Below are 22,570 nucleotides of genomic sequence, written 5' to 3' on the forward strand. Positions count from 1 at the left end.
CAGTGTCCGAGGCCGGGTCGGCATCTAATGGTACTTGTACGCTCTGCGGAAAGACCGGTTCTCCCTATCCGCGCGGAAGAGAGAGGGAAAAGGTAGCAGGGGGCCACGATGGGAAGCTTGGGAAAAGGCGCGGAATTTGAATACCCTTGAAGACGACTCCACCTGATCAATCCATTCTCGCCCTACCATATGATTAGTGGCCGCCCTGGTTAGCTCAAATGGTAGAGTGACTCCATGGATAGGCGATCGTCCCAGGTCCGAAACCGGACCAAGATGAATTTTTATTTAACTACAAAGTTCCTCAGAAAGCTGCATATATATATATATATATATATATATATATATATATATATATATATATATATATATATATACTGATGTGCTTTGAGCATGTGAAACTGTTATCGCAGGTCCCGAGTGGGAAACGGAGTATTTTTATTTTTTTGTAGCCACATAGCAGCATTCATGTGGCATAAATATTCCCTTATACCAAATCTATTCTATCTTGTGGTATTTCCCTAAATCACTTGGATGAAATCAGTAGCTTTCTTGGGATATGGCGGCCACAGTTGACACAGGTAAGGGTTAACTGAAAGGTTATGGCAAATGCATTTATCTTTCAGTGTGCATAGCCAGACAGGCAATGACGACTTTATACGAGGCAGTATTTCTTTCAGCACGTTCCCATCTTCTTGAGAATCGGCATAAGTCGCTGTCTGGAGGTAAGTAAGTGCACCTTTTTTGCCAACGCGCACACATGACATTGACGGGCCTTGTTAAGCACCCCAGAATTCCTCCCACATTGTTGAAAATAAATGGCCAGCAGTTCCTGTTCTTTCTTTAGTTTTTCTTTCATACACATATACTCTGTAATCGACGAACAACCCCTTCCATTAAAGGTGAATGTGCGAGCTCCTACTCCCCTGTCACTCATTGATGTCCTGCAGGTTAACCTCCCTACATTGCTTCCACGTGCGTTTCCTTGCTCTAAGCATTGTTTCAATGGGCGACTTAGACTCAGATCTTGAGTTCTTGTTCATCCACTACAGCCTGGTTCGTAGGCTCGCAAACCGTCTTGCTCCTTTGCAGATTCGGTGAACGCTTCGGATCAGTGACTCGAATTCACCATAAGATAGACAGTCTTCCTTGGTCATGCTTCTGATGTAGTGTGGTCACTGCAAAGGGGGCTGAAGCTGTAGGCCATGTACCCTGCTCTCATGCCGCCTCAGGTGGCCACTCCCCAGGAACCCCTTGCCGCAGCGAGAACAGGTGTAGGGCTTCTCACCAGTGTGGCTGGGCAAGTGGTTGTCAAGGTTACTCCGCAGGGAGAACACTTTGCCGCAGTGAGGACATGGGTGCGAGTCCTCATATGCGACAGTGTAAACCGTCCTGCTGGGTTGCATCACATTTGCGGCACTGTTGAAGTAAGTACCACTGTCAGCGCCCTCTCCAGTGTGTGTCCTCTCATGCCTGCAGACGTTGGACCTTGGTGGGCAGGGAGAAAAGAGAGAGAGGGCACATTAGAGGAGGGGATAAAGAGTGGAGAGGCTGTTGCACTAACCCTATGCACCGCCATCACGGCACCATCAAGACCAATTGAGGAAAGGAAATGTGAAATTAACGACTCAATGCCTCAACAAAACCTGCACTTTGTTTACAAATAGAACGTTTCTGTACTTTAGCAAGCTCTGATAATAAAGGAACACTGAACTGAAAAATAAAACTAAGCAAAGTGAAGTTTATTCCCAGGAACATTATCAGCGTTTTTACTGCACAGAAAGATGGCTGTATTACTGAGAAAATCACACATGAATGCCCAGAAAATCTTCAACATTGAAGACACCCAATAAAAATTAACTGCGGTGATGTCATATGCATATCAACCAATAAGAAAAGCCATTTCCAAAGAACAGCATAGCGGATTGAAAAAAAACCTAGTTTGCCAGTCACATAAATGACGGAGCCAGCTGCTACATCAACAGGATGTGGCTTCTGTTTCCTCGCTATGCTATGTTCTCTGCTGCCGTCGCATTTTAACCAAGAGCAAGGTTAAAATATGTTCTTGTTAGAAAAGGGAAAATAAATGCATTAAAAATCTACAGTATGCTTAGAAAGTCCCCTTCTCATTAAAAACAAAAAACATGTGTTCAGTCTGCAATTCTGTCTCTTTCTCCTAAAAGTAAGCTAGAGTCCACTGGAATGGGATGGTGCGATTGTAAAAAAAAAAGTGAAATGCTTTCTTCGCAGTGTCTCGAGTTTTGGACATGAAATTAGGAGGTGGTTGACTGTGAGCCCCTCTCTGCGTTCTTCACACATAGGTTTATCATAGGTTTATCATGGGTTTGTATTTCATTAGCAAAAGGTTGTGTGTGAGATGTGTGTGCCCAATGCGGAGACGGCACACTGTCACTTCCATGATGCGTTCTAGATAAGTGCTTGTTTTACATTCTCCTATTATGGACTTTACGAGGTGCAATTTATTACTTGCTTGGTTTTCCTACATAAACTGCCATTTGCCTTTTTGTTTGTGTTGAATTAACTTTATGCAGCCTTTATATGGCAAGTTTACTTTCTCAATTTTGTTTCTGCAAGCTTGAGCAGCACACATGTCCGCTCTTTCATAGCCGTCAACGCCTACGTGACTTGGAACTGATCCATGTTATATTGTGTATTATGTTACGAAGTAATGGCATGGCAGTACTTTTGGAGTTTACAGCTGTGAGTACACTTAGCGAATCTATGTAAACAACACTGTTCTCAGAGCTCTTGTGCATAATTTTTTCTACAGCTACCAACAGAGCATAACAGTCAGCTGTAAAAAATGATGCACGTTCATGAAGTCTAATTATTTTTCAGAGCTCCCCTCCACTTCTGTGCAACCGACATAAGAGGCAGTTTTCGAACCGTTCGTGTAAAACTCTGTACATTTGTTGTATTTCTCTTTTAGGATGCGATATTCTTGTAAAGTACTTTCAGTGTGTTTATTTATTTATTTATTTATTTATTTATTTATTTATTTATTTATTTATTTATTTATTTATGATTACCCTCAAGGCCAGGGGCATTGAGGGTAATCATAAATAAATAAATAAATAAATTTGGTGTTAAAAGATTTGGAGGCTTTCTCTTTTAGTATGTTTATGTGCGGAAGAAATGCGAGTTTTGTCAAAAATGCTTAGGCATTTGCGTTCATTTTTTACCAGTAATTCTGCTCTATTTAAGGGCAGGACAGGGTTGTTCTGAATACCTCATATGAATGAAAACATAACAATCTTCTGTAGGGAAAAACTGAAATCAATTTTTGTCAGCCCATGTCACTAGTTTATTAATCTAGAGTAGAACGAGAGAAAGAAGATGGCTGCACAGTATGAAGAGAGCACTGAACAAGGGTTGAGGGAGAGCCTCAGTTCGCAAGCCAAATTTATCAATTGTTATTTGTATCTTCTCTGACATGTTGGCATATTGGAGAATGTGCAGGCTTTCTGAGGATCATCTACATAGAGCGAATACATAATGGGATTTGAGATTTTGTTTGTAATGGAATCGACTTTTACAAAAAAAATCTTTATGCTTAGAATGCACCCCTGAGGTACTCCATTCTCCTGAACAAAGCTTCTTGACAAGATGGTACCAAGACGCACTTGGAATGAACAATTTGAAAGAAAGTCATCCAAAACACTGAGCATTCAGCCGCGGATGCCTAAAGCTGCTAGGTCACGTAGGATCCCAAACCTCCAAGTTGTATCACATGGCCTTCCTAGATAGAAGAAAACAGCGAGACAATGCAGCAGTTTACCTAGTCCCAAAATTTTGTTAAAAAATTTCAGAAGCGCCTCTACAGCGGCTCCAGATAGATGGGCAACCTCTCATAATGAATTTCATTGGGACCCGGTGCAGCTTTTTACTGGCAGTGAGGTAATTTTTTATATCTTGCAGTGTAATTAAACTATTGCATGTGCTGCCGCTCATAGGAAGCCTTTTTTTCAGCCGTGTTCTTGTATTTTAAGAATGTTTCTGTTTAGTGTGAAGAACTTTAAACTTTGTGGAAATGTTCCTAGTATGCCAGCCTGTTCTTCCAAGCCTGTTTGTGTACCAGGGGCTGTGAGAATTGAAACTGTGAAAGGGGAGAAGCTGTCATTCAGTTTGTGGACTCATGAACTTGTTCCCACGTTTCTGTTATATTGTTATAGACATTAGACGTTGGATGTTAGGCATCAAATAATTATGCTACGATTGTTTTTTGGCGTTATGACGAATATGTCGAGCTTTAGCTCTCGCTTTTTTTAAAAACTGTCCATTGATTTCATTGATTTCGTCTATGCCACGGCTATTTAAGACTATTTCCTTTAAACTGGCTTCCTATCTACACAGAGACCAGTCAGCTAAATGCAGCTTCCACCAACAGTCACCACCATTGTTTCATTGGATGACTGATGGTTAGGATGATAGGCTGATCATGACAGGGTGATGGTAGCTTCTATCTGGATTATTTGAAGCTTCCCATTTCAAATCGGTAAAGATAGATGAACTTAAAGACAAATCTAAACAGGTCACTTTGCCTGTTGTTGAGTAGTAGTAAGTTGGCTTGCCTGAGTTCAACAGACACACGCTGCTGCATAAAATAAAATGTTCTAAAAGCTGACCACAAGTATTTGTTTTCTAATTAACACAAAGACATGAATGAGCATTAAAATCAGCAACTACCAGTTACGGCTTGGGAAGCTGCTGTAAAAGGTCTTCTAAGTCGTCGAGGGTTATATGAGATGTGGTTGGAGGTCGAGATGTGGTGAACATACTATGAGAGTTTTATGTTAGTAATGTGGCTGCTACAGCTTCAATCAGTTTCAGTTCCTGAGCAGCGACGCCAGTTTTCCCAGTGACGGCTACACCACCTGGGAGTCTGCAAACCAGCTCCCAGTCCCAGTGGAAGATCTTATAATTCTCACTGTAGTTTGTGTTCTCAGGACCGAAATTGGTTTCTTGGAGACATAAAGCAAATACAGAGAATGTGGCCAGAATGTCTTTTATGTCACTATAATTATCTAGTACTCCTCTACAATTCCAATGTGTTATGTATGTCATCCTATTTTATGAAAATGTGAAAACTAAGTGTTCTGCAGTTAGCACACTGCAATACGATTTCGGTGCAGTCATTAGTAGGGTGTTCTTTTGAGGCACATTTCGCACACATTCGGCGGCCACAACAACTGTATGAGCCATGGCCGAATTTCTGACAGAGCGTCTAGGACTAGGTATGTAATGCTTAACACTTCAGGTAGCCTACTTCAATGGAGTCGGAGGGAGTACTAGAGGCAAATGTAAAGAAAATATACTTCGTCAAGACTTCTTTGTTTTCTTTTCTTATCTTAATCGTCTGGACATTTACAATATTTTGATCGGTAAGTCCTTCTAACATTTCTTTTCCAGTAAAATGCATGAAATCATTTTCTGAAATCACACATCGGACAGTGTTCAGATATCGGTGTGCAGTGATCGAGACAGGTATGTCCCCGATAGACACAATATTGAACAGTTTTGAATATTGTGCACAATCTTTCAGTTCTAGAAACGGATCTCCACTTGCCACTTGTGTCACCTTGTAATCTGCACCCAATGCACTTGTCAGAGATTTCTCGAACATGAATAAGGAGATGACTCTCGCGGATTCTTGTTCTTCTCCATTATATATCGCATAATATTTCAGGAAACATTCTTTGTTCGTTTGGAAAAAAAACTCGGGTTATATCGGTCCACCCCCTTTCGGGAAGGCGATCAGTTCCAGAAAGAGAATCAACCATAAATTGTGATGTTTTTTGGCCAGGGTGACAGCCACTATGCACCAGGGAGCCCAAAAAGGGGATGGGACAGGAGCTTGGAAAACAAGTCCAGGCCACCCCAGTCGTACATCCCGACTATAAACAAGCATGGCGTAACGCAGCGCAGTTAGCCACACAAGGTTAACCCTAGCCGCCAGAAAAAATGGGGAAACAGGAAAGGAGGAGAAAGGAAAGTTGCAAGAAAGAAGATACAAAACAAAAGAGGGAGGGGAGGAGAGCAAAAGGCGACTGCCGATTTCCCCTGGGTGGGTCAGGCCAGAGGTACTGTCTGTGGGATGCTGGGGCAAAAGTGGTGTGCTGCCTCCAAAGAGGGGCCTTAAAGGTCCAAATACTCGTCATCGGTCCAATCAATCCCCTTTTCCCCAGACACGGAGATGCCATGCACGGCTAAGCACGGGTGCTCGATGTCCGTCGTATCAAACAGTACACGCAAACATCTGCTTTAACAGATGGCCCCTGTGGGGGCAACATGTGTGCGCGGTAGAAATACGCTCCATGGGTGCGAAAGAAACTATGTGAAGTTGTAGGTGCTGCCACCATATTATAGGGGAGGCAACTTTGACCAGGGAGCGCTCCGTGCACCAGCTTCTTTTGTGCAGCGGTGTCATTTGAGTATCTTGTTTACGTGCATGCGGTTGTTCTCGCCTAGTTCTCACTGCTGTCACATTCTAAGAAAAGAAAACTGCAATGATTAAATTCTGGTGCACTTTCTCCTGCCAAGTGTGGCGGGAAATGACAAAATTTGACCGGCGGTTGTCGGCCCTTGGTGTTATAGCGGCTTTTATAGCGACACACACCAGCTGATTCAATATTTCTAGCGGAAAATCCTGCCTTCAGTGCCAGGCGCCTCACGTATTACACGCCGATGACCTGCGCCGGGAAATCTGCTCTTTCAGAAACTCAACAAAAAGGTAAATGCAACATGAACGTAGTACTCGTCAGATAATTTTTCAGCATATCTCAAAACATATTCACTTTCCACTGTAGAAAAACATAAAAAAGGCCCCGCACTCGCATTGCGCTTCCCATGTTGACGAGGTGCATGCATGGAGAAAAATGAAACGAGAACTTCGCAATTTCATAATGCCTGCAGCTTGCACGAAATAGCTGTTTGAAAGACTGAAGTGACAACGAAACTGCCTTCCAAACGCAACAGACCGCTGAGAGCTTGCGGTTCTGAACTTTTTGCCCGCACCCGTCATACAGAGAATTATCTCTGTCTGTTCAGAGCTGTTTTAAATATGACACTTTGCATTCTTGACTATGCTCGATGCTGTGCTGTCTTCGCATTTCGAGTTGACATGGCGAAATAGCATTCCTTGCGAACTGTCACACATTTATGTCACTCGAGGCAGCTATGGCATTGGCTACTTCGTTTTTACGCAACTTTCTGGGCTATAAAAGCATTTGTTGTCTGTAAAAATAATGTAATAACATACTTCCTACCAGCCGACGCTAACCGCATAGTCTAACCTGACCTACCGTTTTCCTTCAGAGCCCATTCGAAAATGCTGCAGAAATAGCGGCTGTGAGCCAGAGTTTAATGGCACTGGTGTAAATGATACGAAAAATTCAAACGGAAAGTGTTCCTCGAAGGAGGCCCTCCAACTACATGACAGGGATCCAGTGCCATGACATCGCAGTGAACCAGCCTTGTAGACAATAATATTCAGATCATCCAATGAGCGTCCAAACAAGTTTTATTGCCAATTAGGTTTAGCTGTAGCATACCATCGCAAATGGCTGACAATTGCAAGGAATTTCACAGTTACGTCGTGGTAGTAGGTCAATGCTATCCTCTCGAGACCAACCTTTGAAGGGCAATTTCTGCTTCACTCCTGCGCTGAATCTGACTACAGCTGAATCCCGATAGTATATCGAACGTGGAGAAAATTTTTTAGCAAGGTAGTTTGACATATAGCTATATATCAGTGGTTCTCAGCCATGGAGTGTCATGAACTACTGAGAATGGCGGAGGATTCATGAAAAGCAGGGAGCGAATCTTGTGCGGCTTTTTGCTAACTGTTCTCCTCATGCAGTTCCAGGAGCAGATAAAGAACTGGAATTGGTTCAAGACTACACTGGAGCCTAAAAAATATGCACTTAAGCCAGCGTGCCGCACTTTGCAGAAGACTAAGGAAGAGGTGACGCGTCGGGAACAATATGCATACCGCTAGAAGAGATTTGACTCCTCTCAACATCGCCCGCTCGCTCGTTGGACAGCTTATATGGTTTGTATTGCAGCCCCATTCAGCAGTGCAGCCAGAGCTCGAGTTTCACTGAAGCTGGCATCAATAAACGTCGTAGACGCTCTCTGTCTCTCCCTCTCTCTCGCACACGCTTTCGGTTCCTGCACACTTCTTTCTTTTGCTTTGATAAACTAAAGTCGGCTTTGAACTTCCACGCTTTTAACCCTGCAAAACCGTGTCTACTATCGCACAAACTTTCTTTTTTTGTGCGTGGGTGCAGGATTCGCAGACGACACCCATTTGAGAAACATATTTATAATAACTCAATACGCAAAAGACTGCCAGTAGCTGCACCTATTCTAGTGCGCTTTGACATCACACTTCTCATAGGTGTTACTACATGAACCTGTAGCTAAAGAAGGGTCAATAGGGGCGCCCCTACAGACACCAGGCAATGCAAAGTCGCCTGACGCAAAAGAAGATACTGATCAGTGCCTGGAGAGGGGATCCTTTGTATAGTGAACAAGCAAACGGACTTCGCCTTTGAAGCTACCGGAAGCTATTACCGCGATGCCTCTCGAAAGTGCGAAGATTCAGCTACGTGACACACGGCCGTCTTCGCTTGGGTGGGGTCTCTTCGCCCGTAACATCAAAACTTTGCCCCTTCCCATCCCATTCTGGAATCACACTTTTTGAAGAAAGGCGATGCTAAAAGTTTGAAGAAAACAAGCTTTGGCTTACTTGTTAGTATCCCTGGAGTCTGGACAGTAGGTAGGGCTTCCGGACGGCCTCTGGGGGTGTCTACTCTGCTGGTGCTCCTCGAAGAGGCCTCGCGTGAAGAATAGCTCACCACAAATTTCACAGGTGAAGACTGCGTTTAGGACGAGCACAGTGTTCCCTGCCTCTAGTAGAGGGAGGGGGGTAGGGCAAACAAAATATAGGATAACAAGGAACAATTATTTAGAATAGCCTGCGATCACAGTCCTCACAATATTTGACAACAAGCAATAGTTTTCATCATAGGCTTGTAATTTTTGCGCTCTGTGCTACTCATTGGAAGCAAGGTCACTGTGACATGTTTGTAAGCGAAACCTGCTTATTGGTAATCCTAATTTTCTCCAAACTGAGGTTTCATTCCTACGAATATTCATGTATTAAACAGCACTCTTTAATTTTTGCTCCACATAATTATTACGCAATTTAAACCCCTCAGAGTTTGAACCATCAAGACTCACAAAGCTACAGTCAAGGTTCCATTGCAACATTGACTACCATATCATTAGTCTCATGGAATGACTTTAATGAAGCCCACAAAGAGGAAATAAAATAAGCATTCATCCAAATCTTGAAGACTAACTGTCCATACCAGGTGTACTGGTTCTGCCCCAACCCAGTAGTTGCACGCCAGTAATCTGTTTGGAAGCAGTGCGAAATTGTGCCACTCACATTATTTTATAACTAAAATTTATAATTATAAAATATAAATTTTATAACGACCTCCGAAAATGCTCAAAGAACCAGCCTTAGGAAAGTTTTGAACTGTTAGTTGGAGCCTTAAATAACAGCGCGCAACAAAATATCATATATCTGTACAGGACACAAAAACGGCACAGAACCAAAACAGCACAAAGCAAAAAAGCACAGCGATAAAACAGTGTAGCACAGCTTAGACCAGCGCTGCTGGTGAGCTAAATTATCATAACCATAAAGGAAAAAAGGTAAAGCACAACTTGCAAAACAGCAGTTTTGTTAGGTTAAATGAGGTTACATCAGTTCAGGTTAGGTTAGTTCGGGTTGTAGGGCACAGTGCTTGAGAAAACATGATTTCTGTCCATTATATACTCGTTTTTCCTAGTTGCCTATTTCTCTAGAACAGGGGTTCTAAATCTTTCTAGCCTCACAGAACCCTTATAGCTCTCAAAAAGTGTGCGAAAAAGCTATTAATATGCGCCATTCTATTGCTTGTCTAGTTCACTTTTTGTAAGTATTTCTTTGTTTTCTTGGTTTTGACAATCAGCTTATCAAATGCTCAACTCTTCTTGATATAAGAATGCAGAAAATATGGTCACAAGCCCAACATTCCATCTCATTTATGCGCTTGAGAGGCAGCCCTGTGGGATCAAGCAGAACACCTGAGTTTCATGGAACCAAGTATGAGAACCCTTACTATAGATTTAGTATGACTGTACAACCTCCCAATAAGGTAATGTGAACTTCATAATATCTACAAATACTGCAAGATAATCAAATGAGGAATCGCACAGCTGTCTCGATGAAAATCAGCTCACCAAAATTAACCTGGAGAGGTTGTTCTGCCAGTGGAAGAAAAAGCGAAAAAAAAAAAAAAAAGCATGGGTGCTTGGCTTAAAAGCATTTCTCAGTTTCCAGATTCTATTTCTGAAAGGCAAAAAAGAAAAATGTGACCATTAAAGCTGAGCAAGCAAGGACTGTTTACGGAGACCCTTGTTTGGCCGTGTTCACTTTTCAAGCAACGCTTTCCTTGTGGTATTTTGTTGCCGTGCCATTTTTCATGTGTTGTTTTGTTGCATCGCTTTTTGTTGTGCGCTCTTTTTTCATGATGCCCCGTTGGTTACAACTTAAATGCTCAGCAAAAATTTCTCCCAAATGCTACATAAATGTCCGAGGCAAGATATAAGCGCAGAAAGTCTGTGGGGCCTCAGGTCAACATTTTATCGATTAACCAACACCTTGCACAACGCACAGCAGGATCCCAATGTACAGAGACAACATAAAAATGGGAATACAGGTTTTTTTCAAAATGACAACGGACTGCTAAAAGGTTTATGCTGCAGGATATTAAGCAGTTTTATCTGCCACAACTGTATATTATTTAATGTGCCCAAATTTAATTATTGTTTTATCATCATCATCAGCCTGACTATACCCACTGCAGGGCGAAGGCCTCTCCCATATTTCTCCACTTGACCCGGTTCTGTGCTAGCTGCATCCATTTGACCCCTGCCAACTTCTTAACCTCATCCACCCCCACCTGAACTTTCTGCTGCCCTCTGCTAGCTTTCCTTCCCTCGCAATCCAGTTTGCTACCCTAAGCGATCGTCGGTTTTTCTCTTTTCGCACGACATGCCCTGCTCATGCCCATTTCTTGATTTCCTCTAGAATGTCAGTACCTTGAGTTATTTCTCTGACCCACTCTGCACGCTTCGTATCTCTTAATGTTACTCCTACCATTTTACAAGAACAAATGAGTCAAATTTTGCATTTCAAACACTAGCACAAATTTTCCTCCGTTAAAGTTGCGAAGAAGGTTGAGAAATGCTTGGTTATGCGCTTTCTTCTTTTACATTTCATTTTGGCCTAGATTTAAAAATCGGCTGTGACTGTGCCCTTGTGTTGTGATCGCTCTCAAATGAACTTGGATGCAGTTCCCTCATACTTGGCTGCTCACTTTTGAAGTGTTAAAATTAAAAACATAGACTATCACTGGCCAAACAAAACTTAGCAAGTTGCAAACATAGCCTCTACTTGCATCAACATTAGATCGGGCATCGAATATAAGCTTGCAGCATAACAGAAGTATCCCAGTCACAATTACAGGATGCTCCCTGACAAGCCAACAAACTGAAATAGTTGTTTCTGTTACTCGTCTTGAAAACTTCCTAACTGCTGCAGCATAATCAGTCTCGTAAACACCTCTCACGAGGACGCTTTTCTTGCAGCTAAGGTTCTAACAATCTGGATGTTTCCACTTTCAACTATTAATTCAGTGGCGTGAAACTCTTGTCTAGTGCAAGAACTTTCCCGTACTGAAATGAATATAAACCGCAAATTGTGCACAGTCACTGATTACAGCACAAACCCCTGCAGGAAGTTCAAGAGGACTTGCACATGGGTCACTTGGTTAGGAACTGCTACAAAGCACGTAGGTAAAAAAAAAAAATCGAAAGAAAACTTCCAAGAATGTTCCACAATAATAAAGCGAACTTTGCTTCAGCCAACAATGGTTTGAACTTGCATTCGAGGCATTACACTGAGACACACAATCCTAGATACAGAGCATCACATTAGTTAAGCGCAAGATGAGGTAGCTATAAAACTCATTTTCTCATTTCAGGTAACTCGTTTTTCTCAGCCACAGCAGCCCCTTACACTAGGAGATGGCTCCACTGAAGAGTTTTTAATTTACCCTGCATAATGTTTAGCCTGGACGTGCACTGGCACCTTAGTACAAGGAGATTCTTGCATTTTAACTCCCATGAATGAATTAACAAAAACAAACTGTATTCTAATCAGGAGAACAAGGCAAATGCTGTATGTCGTTATGCCCGCACCAAGTGTTCTACAGCACTTTTACAATAAACAAAGAGCAGGTGGGTAAAGAAACAAGCTATGACAAAAAGTTCAGCAGCCCTGAGCTTTTTGGATACAGACTTTGACAACTTGTAAACAAAAATTTCAAACAAAAAACTGTCAATACAAGGAAACTCCAGCAAAAGCAACCTCTGCACAGAACAGCCAACTATGTTGCTCAGTGCTAGAATTCCAATGCTGTGTTCATAATATGATGCAATGATGCGAGAACTTCACAAAATCATGCATTTTCCAGGAGGGCGTCCCTGCTTTACATGGCATTTCAAACGCCTTGTGGCATGGATGGCACTGGAACTGGTTAACATCCCAGTGGTTAAGCACGCTCATCCTGGTTTCTGTGTAATGACCATGGCACAACAGTGGCAATCCAACAGCTTTTGACATTGCGGGCGCTCACTTGTTTCACCAGACCACTGTGTTGCGCAAAGCTGCTCACGCAACTGTTCACAAAGATGTGAACAGTTAGCTGCGTGAGTGAGCAAAAAGGTGCTCGGCCCATTCCAGTTTCACAATGTTGCGTTTGCAATGGGCCTCTTCTGGCCTCTGTGTCCGCTCTCGTGACGTTTCACACTGTTAGGAGAAGCAGTTATCGCAGGCTGGTGCAGAGGACACTTTTCGCCTTTCAGACACTGACGAAGGAGTCACGTCACAGCTGTGATGTGTAGCCACAGAGCCTGCATAGTGAAAGCGAGAGCATGTTTAGTAAAGCATTCATCAAAGATCACTTGGCACTGTGGTTGCAAGAGAGTGAATGAGGAATGCAATCTTAAGCTGTCATACAACACCTGTGACGTCTCACTCAATCAGCTTTCAAAGAAACAATAACAAAGTCGTCTTCCACATCCCTCCCATTAAGCCTGTCCTGTTGAAGCTGTGGCCGTTTTATCCCCGTGAACTTTCTAATCTCTGATGCCCTTTACAGCAATTGCCTTACCTTTCAATCCAATCCATTAAACTAAGCAACTATCCGTCATCAGCAGTCTGCATTATTTGCACTTACGGTTCCCACTCACTCTCTTAATCTCAGCTTGGATAATGATTGAAATTTGCTCTTCCAGCCTTCTAAAATTACTCTTATCGCACCCCTTTTCAAAGCTGACAGCACTGTCTTCAATCTCAAGCCTTTTTGGTAGCCATGACGTTTCTGCCCTACAAGTAGCAGTAGGGTAAAACTACAGTTGTAAGTTTTTCTCTTGATACTAGTAATCTGCTATTCACAGTGTGAGAGTATCTCCCAGATGCACTTCACTTCTGTTTCGTGCATAGTTCAGACCGGTCATAGCTTGCAAATAATTACGATTACCAGCTATGAGAATTAAATAGAAATGACATGTCAAGCTATAAGTTATCCTCACCTTGACCAAAGCAGCGGCACCATAACTAGGTTAATCCATAACAATGACACTGTGCACTTACTGAGAAGAAGAAAATTTCTTAATATGAGCTCCAAGCTGCAGTCTCGCACTCAGGCTGCTTCTAACAAACTACTTGTGCTCAGGCTCATCTGTCCGTTACCACACGCACTGAAAGAAAGCCTTCAGTGAATAACTGCTGGAACAGATATGGTAAAAAACTTATTCCCTTGCCACCCAACTCATAGTAGAATCTGCACTATGTTGCCTCCAAGATAAGAATTGAGCAAGCGTATAGCTTACAGTTCTGCCCATTGCAGTGTCCAAAGCAGAATTTGTTAGGGCAGTAGACTAGGGACTGCCACGGCCAAAGATGGGCCAGAGCAGAAAAGTAGAGTATAGCCAGATACAGGTCAAGAAAAAAGCAGCATCCAGCTATCAAAGGACCCGCCTCCAACCAATAGCTGCCGAGCTATACCACGACGTCACGGCCGACCGCCTTGCACCTACGAGTAGCACTTGAAATGTGGTTTCTTTGAGTGAGTCTGTGCTGGCAAATAGTTCGTAAATGCCTCGTGAGTTCCAGCAAAAATGCATACCTTTACTCGTTTTTCTGTTTTTTTCTTTTCCCGTCTGTGCCGCGACGTCACATATTCGGAGCGATGCACTGGCTGGAGGGGGGTCCTTTGAGGGCTGTTTGCCGCTTTTTTTTTTCTCGACCTGTATCCGACTATAGTTGGTTTTTCACTGTATTACAAAAAGTCCAGCACTTCAGAGGGGCACTGCATATCTTGTCTTCTTTTGTTTCTTTGTCCACATCTGAAGTGGCAGTCTTTATATAACACGATCAAAGGTGACTGCATCCACAGAGCGAACAGGTTCAAACTGGCAGGCCAATGAGAAATAGTCTTCATTCATAGACACGTAGTTTCCTTAATTTTTTTTGTTGATGCTTTTTTTATGCACGGCAATAGTTCCTTTAGTCTTGCACTGTGCTTTTAAATAATGCATGCTCTGTCAACATCAATGCCATTTTCTTTTTAACACAACCAGTTTTCCACCTTCCAATCGTTACGCTCAGCCTCTCCTATTTGGACCACATTTGGTCTGCAGTACTAATTTAATGATAAGAATACAAAAATCTATGACAAAAATTGGCTCAAAATGCTGCCATATATTGAATTGCAAGGATTATACCATAACTAACCTACACAGGAACTTTCAATATTGTTATGCAAATGGAAGATAAGAACTAAATGCAAATATGACACTGTTATGCTCTCTTGATAAGTATGTAGGCAAGCTATGTTAATACTGAAACAGGTCCTGTTTAGGCAGCATTAATTGTTCTACAGAGATGATTAAGCACAAGCAATGGGCTAATGTGGCAAACCCTGGCTTAGAAAACATGGAATACTGTCTATCAGCCAATAGATAAAATGCACATAAACTAGGAGCATCGGTTGAGAGCGGTTTAACTCATATAGCTCAAAATTTGCAGTTGAATGTCTGATTGCAGTGTATAAAAAAAAAAAAGCACGGCAACAGATTTTCATAACAGATTTCATAAGTAAGCTCTGCACGAGCAAGAATAAAAACTAAACTAACAAAGAAAAACATTGAAACTATTCAATAACAGAGCAGTATGTGCACAATTAACGAGCAAAGCAAGACATTTTGACCATTTGTGCCATTACTCTCCAGCAGAAAAACAAATTGCGAAGCCATTCGATACTTACTTACCTCAGAGCGTATCTCCTTTCTAAGGCGACATACACTTTCAGTTAAAATACTAAAAATTGCAAACAAAAAAATGGCTCATGGACTGGTTTTGCCGAATGCTCACAAAAAAACAGTTTCCCTACGCACCCAGCACACTGTCATACATGGAATTCACTGTAATGCTGCTCATTCGCATTCCAGTGACCTGACCGCTTTGAAGTGATGAGACTGGATCACACAATGTTACAATCTGTACGAAGGTGTGAGGGGTAACAGCATCTCAGGGCACAGACACCAGATATATGGATGAACAAGTTGGTGGCTCTTGTTCTGAAAATTTCTTTCCCTGATTTGCCAACATCTGCTCCAATACTGAGAAAAGGGATAAAAAAAAAAAAAAAGAAGTTAGTACTTGGGAACAACTGCAACGACCTTGTATCTGTAGAAAAATTCTGTTCAGCAAGTGAGAGGTAGGCATCAATATACAGGCAATGTGCATCAAAAGCGAAAATTTAAAATCGACCTGTGCAATAAAATTCCACATGGCCGCCATTCTTCAGTCAGGATCAAGGATTAGAGCTAAGCCTAGAGTAAACAATCCGTTACAGTGTGGGAAACCACTGGTGTTAGGCTGAAAAAGAGCAAAAAAAAAGAAAGAAAAAACTGCCCTGTCTCTCCCTATTCCGATCGTAACGCTGTCTCCTAGGCCTGACATGATCACAGACACATTACCGAGATCATCCTCACTCAATTCCACTCCCATCTCTCTTAGGTCGGACCCACAAAGTCAACGCCCATTTGCTTAATTTTCATAACTTTTCATAAGCTGTAATTAGCCACCAAGATCAGTTACATTTGAAGTGAAGTAATTGCAGTTGTCGTCAGTTTCCTTTTTGTGTGTAACTAGTACATAGTAATAACTCATCAGCAGTGTGTTACGATGGCCATAGTTATGATTTGGCCTGGTTTTGTATAGTCTAAGTCTCCCTAATTTGCTCCAACAAGATCACTGAATTCACAAGCAATAAATAATTTTCCAGGTCTGACAAAGTGGCGGCGTCACACTATCCAAGCAAGCATGCTCGCCATCGTTACACCATTTAATGGAATTCGACGCTCATTCACAGGAAAGGGCAGCGGCCAGTGCAGAGCACAGCTGCATTGCTTAAGCCTGTCGTCCCCATTGACACAACCGCTCATTGTTATGACAGCACAGTCTACAAGGTTATCATTCTTTTAAGAACTTCCACGCAACCACCCCAAAAGTGAGCTTTGGCATAAGATAGCAAAGAAAAAACAAAAGGTAAAGGTATGCTGCAATTATTAGCAGATATTCTGCCACCTTTGGAGTTGTGGGAAGTGATTTCATGGGCACCCCATTATGGAGGACAAGAGGTCTACCCTGTCTTACAAAACAAATGCAATGCCTTTGCTAAATTAAAGTACATCACGGTGGTTACTGTTTTGTTGCATGTTTAAAGAAAACGAACTTTCTTGCAAAGACGAATAACTTCTGAATGTTCTCTTCAACGGCATTGCTATCGCTTCGTGTACTCGACTTGACATACCATGGACCGCTGTCACCACTGCTACTTTGGTCTCAGTGCCTTCAAATAAAGTCCCATCTTGCATATGCAATAAACACCTTTAGGGCCATCCTGCACTAAGCATTATGCTTTCAACACAAACTTCACTGATGTCAACAAGGTCAATATTTTTTTAGCTTCTAGAATGAATTCATGAGGATGCACAGAAGCGATACACAAAATAACAGTAAAACCATACTGAGCCGTTGAAAGTAAGTCATTCGCTTACAACCAAAGCCTTTTCCTATGGAGAAAGAACTACAATCTTTGTTCGTTTTTTCCCTTGCCTTTTACAACAATAACGCTGCAAGCATTTTACTTTTAGTTAGAAAAATGAATGCACTGTCATTATTAACCTGCCGCAAGCAGTCTCCTCTCTTTCCGTTACCCTATAAGAGGGGTGCCAAGTTTGCCCTCATACCTTCACTCTGTCAGACCTGTGCCGTCGTTAGGAAAAGTGCATGGTGATGGCCATGCGGATTTTTTTACTAGGTATACTGGGAACCGAGGTGTCGTGCTGTTGTGTTCTAAGGCACCTTTTGCTCCGGAAAGCCGGGGAATCAATTAAGGAACCGTTGTGAGAAGCGAGTCGTCTGGTAATTTCTAATTCTGCATCCACGGCAAAGCTTTTGTCTATTAAGCGCAGAATATTTTGTATGCGTTGCTATTCCATCCCATCAAACTAAGTGTTTTATTGCCATTTCTCATCTTCACGCTGTGTTTTGGCTGTAGGGGCCTTAGAAAGGTTGAAGGGGAGGCTGCGGTGAAACTTTGCTCCCCCTAACGCAGAACCGTGCGCACGCCTATGGGCTCAAGTGATCACTGTTGAAGAGTAAATCAGAACACATGAATGGTTCGAGCCAGTAATACATCCGATTTGGACATGTGATTGTTCCCTTTGTAACGGGTGCCTTTACGAAATTCCTCCTAAGTGTCCAAGACTAGTATGTACGGAACTCTGTAGTCAATAAAATGATTACCACTTCTGCACGTCGGTATGTTCGCATACGGAAATAAACCTGAAGTTGTCAGTCCCTCATGCAAGGCTTTCACTGAAAACGGTGACACAAGCACGCGGTCTTAACGCGCGAACTATGGGCACACAGCGAGCACAGTATTCAGGCAATTTCAAGAGTAAAAGATTGAACAGCACAACTGAATGACGGATATTTTGTTCTGATAAACAGCTTTCGCTTTACACCGATCGCTGTTGCATGCCATACAACAGAACAGCACGGTCTGCACCTTTATGAAAAGACCACACTTTCGAGAACGACGTGAAGAATGTGTCTTTTGAAGCAACACAGTTTTCGCCCAAAACACACCATCCTACTTACTGCCAAATTAGTCGGCGTCGTTATGTTGCCGTGCGACACGGACATCGTGTCTTCCCGCCGCTTTTTGCGCAAAATCGACAAGCTAGCCACTATTTCCAAGCGTTGAGTGCATTGAACATATGACGGAGGATACGCCAATAATGATGGCATATGCAATGCAAAAAAAAATGTTACATATTAAATGAGAGGTGCGAAAATAAGACGCACGAAGCGTAAGAGAAATGCGAAGAGCACTGAGAGCACGCGCTGAAGTATGCATTGCCACAGGATGGCTTCGGCCGTTTCGAGTTTCGATTTAGACAGGTCGGCCTCCGTCTGACTTGCTAAGCATTGGAAGATCGAAGCCAAGCCAGAGCTATCCGTTAGACGCAGGTGGCCGTTTTCGAATCGAACGGTCGCGACGCTCCGGCAACACAATGAACAACTACGTCAAGGTGGAGAAAATTGGCGAAGGTACGTACGGGGTTGTCTACAAGGGAAAAGACAAGCGTAATGGCAAAATAGTTGCACTGAAGAAGGTCCGTCTCGAGAGCGAAGATGAAGGCGTGCCGTCAACCGCCATTCGGGAGATCTCATTGTTGAAGGAACTTAGGCACAAGTACATCGTTAGCCTCGAAGATGTGCTGATGGAGGGGTCCGACAAAATTTACCTGGTGTTTGAGTACCTCTCTATGGATCTCAAAAAGTACCTCGACGGATTCGACAAAAACAAGCAGCTGGACGGAAAGCTCGTCAAGAGCTACATGAGGCAGATTCTCGAGGCCATTTTGTTCTGCCATCAGCGGCGGGTGCTTCACCGAGACCTGAAGCCTCAGAATCTGCTCGTTGACAACAACGGCACCATTAAGGTGGCCGACTTTGGCTTGGCGCGGGCCTTTGGCATCCCAATCCGTGTCTACACCCACGAGGTGGTCACCCTGTGGTACAGGGCGCCGGAAGTGCTCCTTGGCGCACAGCGCTACTCTACACCCATTGATATCTGGAGCATTGGCTGCATCTTCGTCGAGATGGTAACCCGTAAGCCTCTGTTTCGCGGGGACTCTGAGATTGACCAGCTTTTTCGCATTTTCCGGACCCTGGGCACTCCAACGGAACAGTCTTGGCCAGATTTGAAGAAGCTCCCAGACTACAAGCCGAGCTTCCCCAGCTGGAAGGAAAACATTCTGGCTAGCCTGCTGCCAGATATGGACGCTGATGCTTTGGACCTCCTGAACAAGATGCTCATCTACAACCCCGCCGACAGGATCTCCGCCCGAGCAGCCCTCGTGCACAAGTACTTTGACTGAAGTCCCTGCTCATCGGACATTTTGTGTGCCCAAGCCTATCGAGTGTGTGTTCTTTTTCTTTCTTTTTTTCGTAAGGGCTATTAAATGAGGCACGTTTCTTGCTTTTATTTCATGGTTCCAAATTAATCATGGCTTCTCATAAAAAAAAAAAACTCTGCATTCTCAGTGTATTGAACAAGGTGTTATTACAGTAGCTCAAGATGTCATGAAGTTTTAGATCTGCCTTTGCTGCTCTAACTGGTGCAACTGACATGGCCATTCAGGTGAACCTTAACAGGAGAATAGATAGCAACGTAGTGCCTCTTAACAGCACAGTTATGCCTTTCATTCATTACACATGGAATGTGATCTAAGTTACCATTTTAAAAACCTAATTCATGTTTGTGGTTTTGCCTTATTGCGTAATTGGCATTAAAAGGGTTGTAAACTCAAACCTGTCACCTTTGCAGGTAAGTTACTTGCAAAGGCTTTTAAATATGAATATTGCACCAAGAGTACTTCTGTTAGAGAAAATAGCGTAAGTGTAAATTGCCTACGACAGCTTTCCATACGCTTTTCACTGCCACAAGTGATCATGTTTCAAGTAGCAAATTGGTTGTTTTTTAGTCACTTAACAGCCACTTTTTTCTACTGCTTAATCAGTAATGACACTTGAAACATGACAGTATATGTTATGGTGCACATCTGGCCCAATGTGTCCCGCAAAAATCATAGTGGCCTCATTTTGCCCTTCGGAAGTTCCTGTTACAACTATTGATTGGTGCAATGATTGGTGGTATGATTGGGTGCAATAGTTTGTTGTGATGTACAAAGCTGCCAAGATTGTGTGTGAGAGGTAACATTTTTCATCAGCAGCAAAGGGATTAGTATATAGCATAAAGTTGTTTCAGGTAAGGAGAAGCAAGATAGTTTCAACAGCCCACATCAGACACTGCCTGTTCACAAGTCATTTTTTTTACTGTACCCGAGTAATTCGTAATGCAGGTCTATCGCATAAAACAGTTTAACAATTCTTTTAATTGCACGTATGCTTTTAACCAATGTCACCTTAGGGTGTTAAGCCCCATGTGCCATACCATACATGTTGTGGAACATTCTGCATTGTGTTTGTGCAGACCTTTGAAAAAAAATTTTTCTGCCATGTGATGCAGCCAAGGTATACTTCAATGCGTGCTAAATTCTTATGTGGTACACTACTGGTATGTTTTCGTGTAGAAAAAAATGCACGGTTTTGGTATGTTGTTTAATCCTTTTGTTGTCTTAAAATGCACTGGAAAGCAAACTGTGCATGACCTTGTATATGACCTTTGTCCAAGTGACCATTTCATGTTGCCTTGATGTGTTCACACTTGCTGCAGAGAACGTTCAATATTTGCAGACCAGGCGTATGCAATGCTGTATTAAAGACCTACTTCTTTAATTATATGTAGCTGTGTAAAATTCCTTTCTCTTTGGGCAATTTCTGCTAAAGAACTCTTCTTTCTTTTCACTCCTAATACTCTCAACTATTTTTGTTGTAGTTTGTGGCTAATGGTCTAGCGCATCTGTCTGCAGGTTGCTGTCATTCAAGCCCTTGCTTGACAGGTCCTCATGTATACTGTGTACAGGTCCTCATGTATACTCATGTATTGACATAAAAAATCTTACTTCATTATCAAAGCCTGTCCGTACGCAGATTTTAGTCTACACCACAGTGCTTAGCTCTTCCCTGAGAATGACTAATATGTGGGCCCTTTTTGTTTGAATGATTAATGGAATAAACGTAGAAAGGCTTTAGAAACATTTCCAACACTCCATTCATGACATGCAGCAAAACTGTCCCTTTTATTTTGCACAAGAAATAAAAACAGTGATTGATTGGATTGATTGAGACTGATTTCAGTAAAAGTGCAGGCAGAAAGAAGGGATGGGATAGAGCGCTGACATAATCCAAGATTGATGTTTGTTAGACTAGTTGGTAAAAATGACTTCAGTAACAGCACAGGTAGAAAGAAGGAACGGGATAAAGCACGAAATACAAACAGTGATTAACTGATTGATTGAACTGTTATCTACTTTGCTTCAGAAAAAGCCTGAGCAGCAGACAAATCACTGGCAATTATATTAAACTTCAACTCTTGTAACTACATTTCCACCCAGTAGCATAAAAATGTGTATTTACCAAACTTGTCTCTAGTTCTAGAAACAAGTGAGTAATGACTGAGCTGTGAACATTCTACCGTTGTCAAGCACTATGTATTGTTCTTGAGATGGGATTTTTGATGACCATTTGATCTTTAAGCAAGGTTTGAGTAAGATGTGAACTTTGCATTGCTTATCAAACACTTCCCTTTAATACCTTAAAGGCCCCCAAGATTGGGAATGTTATCTAAGGGGTGGGTAACACATAGAAAAAAAAAAAAACATTTAATTACCTAAGCAGAAAATGTAAAACTTATCGCTGCTATGATAGCCTTTACACTTTGCTGCATATATTTGGGGCTGTAACAAGCGAACAGATAGTGAAGCAAGTAATAAAAAGTAAGATATGGTATGAAGATAAAATCTGTGCCAAGCATTACTGCTTTGATGATGCACATCACGTGTTATTTTTTACGCAATAATGTTAAAGCTCCCATTGCTCAAAAAATACGGTGTCGGCATTGTCAGTGCTGTTAGCAAAAAATTGCGGGTATGATGATGGCACGTGGTAGCTGGCATGGTTGGCCACTGGTTCTCCAATGGCTTGTGCAACTTGAGACCACATGATACCACAAATTTGGGAGAAGCTGCCAACTTGGGTTTTGTAGTCCTCTACTGCCCTTTAGAGCACTAAAGTCTCTTATTACGTTCATGCCCAGATTACCTCAACTCTCGACCGATAGGAGGACCGTTTGTATTGGCATCAATGGCAACAGGGGATGAAAACTTC

At 42.4% G+C, this 22,570-nt stretch overlaps 1 protein-coding gene and 1 long non-coding RNA gene across 5 annotated transcripts; one reads left to right on the top strand and one right to left on the bottom strand.

Annotated features, from left to right (window-relative positions):
• Nucleotides 1-360: 360 nt before the first annotated feature.
• Nucleotides 361-18,632, bottom strand: LOC146173475 (uncharacterized). 4 transcript variants are annotated; one of them, XR_014702223.1, is made up of 5 exons: nt 18,374-18,632; nt 12,506-13,050; nt 10,315-10,423; nt 8,768-8,930; nt 361-1,485 (listed from the first exon to the last, which is right to left on the bottom strand). It is a non-coding gene; the product is annotated as an uncharacterized LOC146173475 (long non-coding RNA). The 4 variants fall into 4 exon arrangements; XR_014702225.1 differs by having other exon boundaries at nt 362-1,485; nt 12,774-13,050; XR_014702224.1 differs by lacking the exon at nt 10,315-10,423.
• Nucleotides 18,633-18,707: 75 nt separating this feature from the next.
• On the top strand, nt 18,708-21,318 carry Cdk1 (Cyclin-dependent kinase 1). Its single transcript, XM_084584756.1, has one exon. It carries the CDS (start codon nt 18,790-18,792, stop codon nt 19,657-19,659), a length of 870 nt encoding a protein of 289 aa, XP_084440882.1. The 5' UTR covers nt 18,708-18,789; the 3' UTR covers nt 19,660-21,318.
• Nucleotides 21,319-22,570: the final 1,252 nt, after the last annotated feature.

The sequence above is a fragment of the Amblyomma maculatum genome, chromosome 11 (genome assembly GCF_055883805.1).
Source record: "Amblyomma maculatum isolate TAMU_Amacu chromosome 11, ASM5588380v1, whole genome shotgun sequence".
NCBI classification, from domain to species: domain Eukaryota; kingdom Metazoa; phylum Arthropoda; class Arachnida; order Ixodida; family Ixodidae; genus Amblyomma; species Amblyomma maculatum.